Source organism: Mus musculus, chromosome 2, assembly GCF_000001635.26.
Source record: "Mus musculus strain C57BL/6J chromosome 2, GRCm38.p6 C57BL/6J".
In the NCBI taxonomy this organism is placed as follows: Eukaryota; Metazoa; Chordata; class Mammalia; order Rodentia; family Muridae; genus Mus; species Mus musculus.
Window position 1 is genome coordinate 90,118,428 of NC_000068.7, and position 6,521 is coordinate 90,124,948.

A 6,521-nucleotide genomic window follows, 5' to 3' on the forward strand; every position below is an offset into this window, starting at 1 on the left:
AATATGTATAGTCTAATATTCTGCTGTAAATACTTGCTACAGTATTATAGATAGTAGTAAGAATGCACACAATTTAAAACAGCTAATTACATAACAGCATTTTCATAACAGGACTTAATTTACAAGTATTTTAGAAGATATTTATCATCTAAAATAATGCTAAATGAGCAGTTTTTCCCCTCAGTGCCCATTAGTTTGGACTCAGCAGCATTCCAATCCCAATAGCCAATATCCAGACTCTATTTCTCATCTACTTTCATTGTCCTGAACCATAGACTCTTCATGGCTTTCTTCACTTCTGCATTTCTCAGGGAGTAGATGAGAGGATTGAGCAGGGGAGTTATCACTGTGTAGAACACAGCTATCATCTTGTCTACAGGTAGGGTATCAGAAGGCCTCAAATAGATGAAGACACATGGACCAAAGAACAATATAACCACAGTGACATGGGATCCACAGGTGGACAGTGCTTTGCGCCGTCCCTCAGCACTCTGAGTTCTCAGATGGAACAAGATGACTCCATAGGATGCTAAGAGGACCACAAAGCTGATCACCGACAGTGTTCCCCCATTGACAACAATCAGCAAACCAATGAGGAAGGTGTCTGAGCAGGCAAGTTTAAGCACAGGAAGCAAATCACAGAAATAATGGTCAATGATATTGGGGCCACAGAAGGGCAAAGGAAAGATGAGAAGTATTTGAGCAAAGGAATGCACAAAGCCTCCTATCCATGCTGTTCCCATGAGGACTGCACACACACTTTGGTTCATGATGCTAGTATAGTGCAGGGGCTTGCAGATGGCCACATAACGGTCATAGGCCATCATTGTGAGCAGGAAAATCTCAGTGCCACCAAAGAAGTGCATGAAGAAAAGCTGTGTCATGCAGCCCCATACAGATATGGATTTTTTTTCAGCTAGGAGATCCAAGATGAGTTTGGGAGCTGTTGTGGAGGAGTAGCAGATCTCCACAAAGGAGAGGTAGCCAAGAAAGAAGTACATGGGGGATCCAAGACTTCTGCTGGCTACCACAGTGACCACCATGAGAAGATTCCCAAGCACAATGGCCATGTACAAGAGCAGAAATATCACAAAGCAAACTTTCTGCACCTCTTGATTGGAAGAGAGCCCCAGAAAAATGAACTCAGTCACATTGTGTATGTCAGCCATGAGGGAGCAAGGTGGGTGGTACAATCTGAAATGATAAGAAGAATTCATGAAATAAGTAATTTAAATAAAATCTTTTTCAGGAAACCTTAAATTAAGTATTAAAAGATAAGGAGTTAATAATGATAATAAAAGCATACCAAGGAGACAGAGAAAGTCTGAGTGCATTGTGTATGATTGTAATTGTGGAGAAAACAACTAAATGTAAAGCTGAAGACAGAGAATATCCCTGATATATAAAGGGGTGTTGGGGACTTTGAACTACACCTACAGTCAAAAAGGGATCATTAAAAATGTCTCTGCCTATGATCAAATGACCTTGCTGCAGAGTGAAGTCAAAGAGTGGTAACCACTCATAAACTCAAAAAAAAAAAAAAAATCCACTCATTGTTCAACGAGAGGCAGACAGGAGAGTGTTGATACATCCAAACTAGGTGATTTTCTCATACTTTTGACATCTTTACTGTACTTTCCACTAAAGATTTCCTTCTTTGCCTTTCTCTTGACTCATTTTCCTGTCTTGGTTTATGGGGTGGAGGGTGTTCTTCAATATCTCACATATCCATTAGTGCTTTCAGAAGACAGGTCCATGATACACCTGCCTTGACATTCAACATCCCTTAAGAACAACAAACCTGTACCCAGTGATAGTCTGTGACCTTCATTCTGTTTCTCCTCCAAGTCCATACAGTCTATATGCATCTATTTGATGACACATCATAATCCAGCCCATGCTCAATTTTCTTCTTTACTGGCATGCTCATTTCCTCCAAGCTTATGCATCCAGTGTCAGTGGTCTCTCATCCTTTTAAAGTGCCCACTCATGCTCTGGGTCATCCTTACCTAGAGACATCAATCTATCTATCTATCTATCTATCTATCTATCTATCTATCTATCTATCTCCTCAGGAAGTCATCCAGACTGCCACTGCCACCGACTGACTTGAAAACTATCCTAGTACATGCCAGACAATTCCAAAGTAGTTGAGGACTGTATGCATGCCCAGAGGCTCTCCTACAGCAAGACTCCAGGGCACCTGAGGGTAGGAGCCAGATGACTTCCATTCATATCACAAAGTTCCCTCCCTTCAAGGCTCAGACTAGTGAGATGATTTACTTTCCTACAGGCCAAAAGGGACACATTGCAGAGAACACATACTTCAGGAGTTGAGAAGATAAGTCCCTATCCAGACTCTTCTTTTCTTTTCTTTTCTTTTCTCAGAGATAAGAACTCCACAACCTCCCATATCCATAGATCCTCACAGCCAGTGGTCCCTCTTACCTCACGACATTTTAGAATCACAGCCCTTACTACACTGAATAACAATTATCTATGTAGTCATCTGTCTAGCTGTAGTTTGAGCTTCCTTAAGGCATAGGCTGTTCCTTTCTCATCACTTCCCAGTCTGTACTTTATGTGCCTCATGGCACCACTCCCTTTTCTTTCAAAATACATTCAATCATTACTTATGAAAAAGCTCCTGAAGACAAAACTAAGGCCACAGCAGAGTTCATGTAATTTTGCTGCTTTGGACACACAGATGCAAAAACAGTCTCTGAACTCATGCTGTTTTTCTCTGAGCCAATGCATAAGGACTAAGCCAGCTATGTCCTGCTCCAGCCTCCCTGGAGTAGTAGGATAGATCTGCTCCCCTTTGCAGTTTTAGACTTAAGACCTCAAATCTACCTGATTTTTAAGTAAAAGAAAAGCAGACTTGCCTTCCAGATGTGCCATAGAAATTTGAGCACTCAGACAGCTCAGCCTTAAGTTCCTGCTGCCTAGATGACATCTAGGGAGAGGATATGATCAGATAAGAGGAAGATGTCCCCAGAGATCTGTAGTCTCTCTCCTTCCTAATAAGACATAATGCCTCATGGGAAGCAGCGCTTCAAAAGCCTCTATAGAGAACATTAGAAACCAGAGATAAATGCAAATAACTTGAACTCACCCAGTTTTCAGACCACTGACCCACAGGGATCATTAACAGATGAGAATTAACCTACCCATCACAAGTCTAATCTGCTGGCTTCACATAAAATGACACTACTGATCAGAGTGGCCTAAGGATTAGGGAACATACATGTCAGAAATTTGGAAAAGGACATCTATTGTCTGGTGAAAAAAAAATCAAATAGACATAATAGTATAAAACAGAGGCTCAAAGCCAGGAGTAGCTCTACCTTTAAGAAGGCCTGGTTCTATCTAAAAGCATTTTCCCATTTTCCAACCTAGTAGAGAAGAAAACTTCCCATGACATTAAGAAAGTATTGGCCTCTTTGGTAGCAGACAGAGGCGAGTTAGCCATGAGATCCTTAGGCGAGTTAGTCATGAGATCCTTCAAGCCCCAATTGTCTAGCTCTGGCCTTACTCTGTGGTCTGGAGAAGTTTGGGTGGACCGCAAGGGCATCATGCCTTCCTATGGAAACAATTGTAGGCCTCAAAACTAACCAGCTTGGAACTTTGCCTGACCAATCATTCTAGTTGGCTCTGCCTGCCACCCCAGCTAACTGAGACACAACCTCCAGAGTAGAGTCCATCCAAAACATAGACTGCAGAGTGGGGTCTGCCTGAGGCAGTCAGCAGAGAATGGTACCATGATTTTCATTGTCAGGCGCATGGCTGAGAAGTCCTGATGCCATCAGGATTGTCCAGCCAATACCAGGAAAAACCAGATGACTAAAGTACAGTGTAAGAACACGATCAACAAGACCCAGGGTTATATGGCACCACCAGAGCCCAGCTATCCAGCTACAACAAACCCTGGAAATCCTAATGAAACCAAAGCACAAGAAGAAGATCTTAAATCCAGTCTTATAAAGGTGTTAGAGAAAACAGGGGGGAGGGGAGTTGGGGATTTAGCTCAGTGTAAAGCGAAGGCCCTGGGTTTGGTCCTCAGCTCTGAAAAAAAAAAAAAAAAAAAACGTGATAGAGGCCTTTAAAGAACACAAGAATAAATTCCATATAGAAAAATACATTCAAACAGAGGAAGCAAATAAATATAAAGAAATACAGATGTCTCTCAACTGAAGAATGGATATAGAATATGTGGTAAATTTATACAATGGAATACTACTCAACTATTTAAAACAAGGAAATCATGAATTTTGCTGGCAAATGTATGGAACTAGAAAATATCATCCTGAGTGAGGTAACCCAGACCCAAAAGGATATGCATAGTATATACTCAATATAAGTGGATATTAGCCAAAAAGTTAAGAATGCCCGTGTTACACCCCACAGATTCAAAGAACTTAAAACAAGTAGGAAGGCGCAAGTGAAGATGCTTCAATCCCATTGTCTTAGTCACAGTTTATATTCCTGCACAAACATCATGACCAAGAAGCAAGTTGGGGAGGAAAGGGTTTATTTAGCTTACACTTCCACATTGCTGTTCATCACCAAAGGAAGTCAGGACTGGAACTCAAGCAATTCAGGAAGCAGGAGCTGATGCAGATGACAAGGAGGAATGTTCTTTACTGACTTGCTTCCTCTCCCTTGCACAACTTGCTTTCCAACCCAAGACTACCAGCCCAGGGATGGCACCACCCACAATAGGCCCTCCCCTCCTTGATCACTGAGAAAATGCCTTACAGCTGTATCTCATGGAGGCATTTCCTCACCTGAAGCTCCTTTCTCTGTGACAACTCTAGCTTGTGTCAAGTGGTCACACAAAACCAGCCTGTACACCCACCACTTAGGAGGAACAAAATAATTATGAGAGGCAGTGGGAAGAAGGGACCTGGTTGGGAGAGGGGAGGGTTAGAGGAAAGGGGACCAGGATCAGGTATGGGAAGAGACAGGATAGAGGACCAGAGAGCCAGGAGAATGAATGGAAATATGCAGCTGCTAGGGGTTGGGGGGATCTCTAGGGAGTCCCAGAGACCTGAGATAAGGGAGGCTCACAGGAGTCAATGCAGTTAACCTTAGCTGAAATGCCCAACCAACAGTGGGGATATGGAACCTAAAGAGACCACATCCAGTAGCCGGACAGGATCCCAAGTGTAGAGATGGGACACCAACTCACCTACAAAACTTTGAATCAAAATTGGTCCTGTCTAAAAGAAATGCAGGGACAAAGATGGAGCAGAGACTTAAGAAATGTCTAATCAGTGACCAGCCCATTTTGACTCATCCCATCAACAGGCACCAATCCTTCACACTATTAATGATGCTATGTTGTGCTTGCACACTGGAGCCTAGCATAGCAGATCTCTGACAGATTCTCCTCAGCAGATGACTGAGACAGATGCAGATACACACAAACAAACATCAGACAGATTTCAGGGATCCCTATGGAAGAGTTAGGGGAAGTACTGAAGGCCTTCAAGAAGATGATAATTCCCACAGGAAAACCAACAGTATCAACTAACCTAGACTCCTTGCAGCTCCCAGAGACTAAGCCACTAATCAAAAAGCATACACGGGTTGGTCCAAGATCCCTGCACACATGTAGCAGAGGGCTGACCCAGGACAGGATGTGCCTAATCCTGCAGAGACTTGATGTACCAGGGTGGAGGGATACCTGGTAAGGGGATACCCTCAAAGAGAGAAGGAGGAGGAAGTTGGAGGGCAGCATTTGAGATGTAAATAAATAACAGAAAGAGAGGGGGGAGGGAAGGAAGGAAGGAAGGAAGGAAGGAAGGAAGGAAGGAAGGAAGGAAGGAAGGAAGGAAAGCAGATGCAGAGAAATACCTTACAAAGCATAAGACCATAAGTCCATTGATGTTAGGAAATATTTAGTAATAGAGATTATTGCTTTCTTTTATTTTTGGTGTTATTTTTATGTTTGTGTGGCTAGCTTCTTTTGGGTTTGTTGAAAGATTATTTTCTTGCTCCTTCTAGGGTATAGTTTCCCTCCTTGTGTTGGAGTTTTCCCTTTATTATCCTTTGAAGGGCTGGATTTGTGGAAAGATGTTGTGTAAATTTGTTTCTGTCATGGGATATTTTGGTCTCTCCATCCAGAGTAATTGAGAGTTTTTCTGGATATAGTAGCCTGGTCTGGCATTTGTGTTCTCTTAGAATCTGTATGACATCTGCCTAGGATCTTCTAGCTTTCACAGTCTCTGGTGAGAAGTCTGTTGTAATTCTGGTAGTTCTGCCTCTATATGTTACTTGACCTTTTCCATTACTGCTTTTAAAATTCTTTCTTTGGTTAGTGCATTTGGTGTTTTGATTATTGTGTGACAGGAGGAATTTCTTTTCTGGTAGAGTCTATTTGGAGTTCTGTAGGCTTCTTGTATGTTCATGGACATCTCTTTCTTTAGGTTAGGGAAGTTTTCTTCTATAATTTTGTTGAAGATATTTACTGGCCCTTTACGTTGGAAATCTTCACTCTCTTCTATACCTATTATCCT

At 42.2% G+C, this 6,521-nt stretch overlaps 1 protein-coding gene across 1 annotated transcript; it reads right to left on the bottom strand.

Annotated features, from left to right (window-relative positions):
- Positions 1-239: 239 nt before the first annotated feature.
- Olfr1269 (olfactory receptor 1269) lies at positions 240-1,169 on the bottom strand. Its single transcript, NM_146342.1, has one exon. It carries the CDS (start codon positions 1,167-1,169, stop codon positions 240-242), a length of 930 nt encoding a protein of 309 aa, NP_666454.1.
- Positions 1,170-6,521: the final 5,352 nt, after the last annotated feature.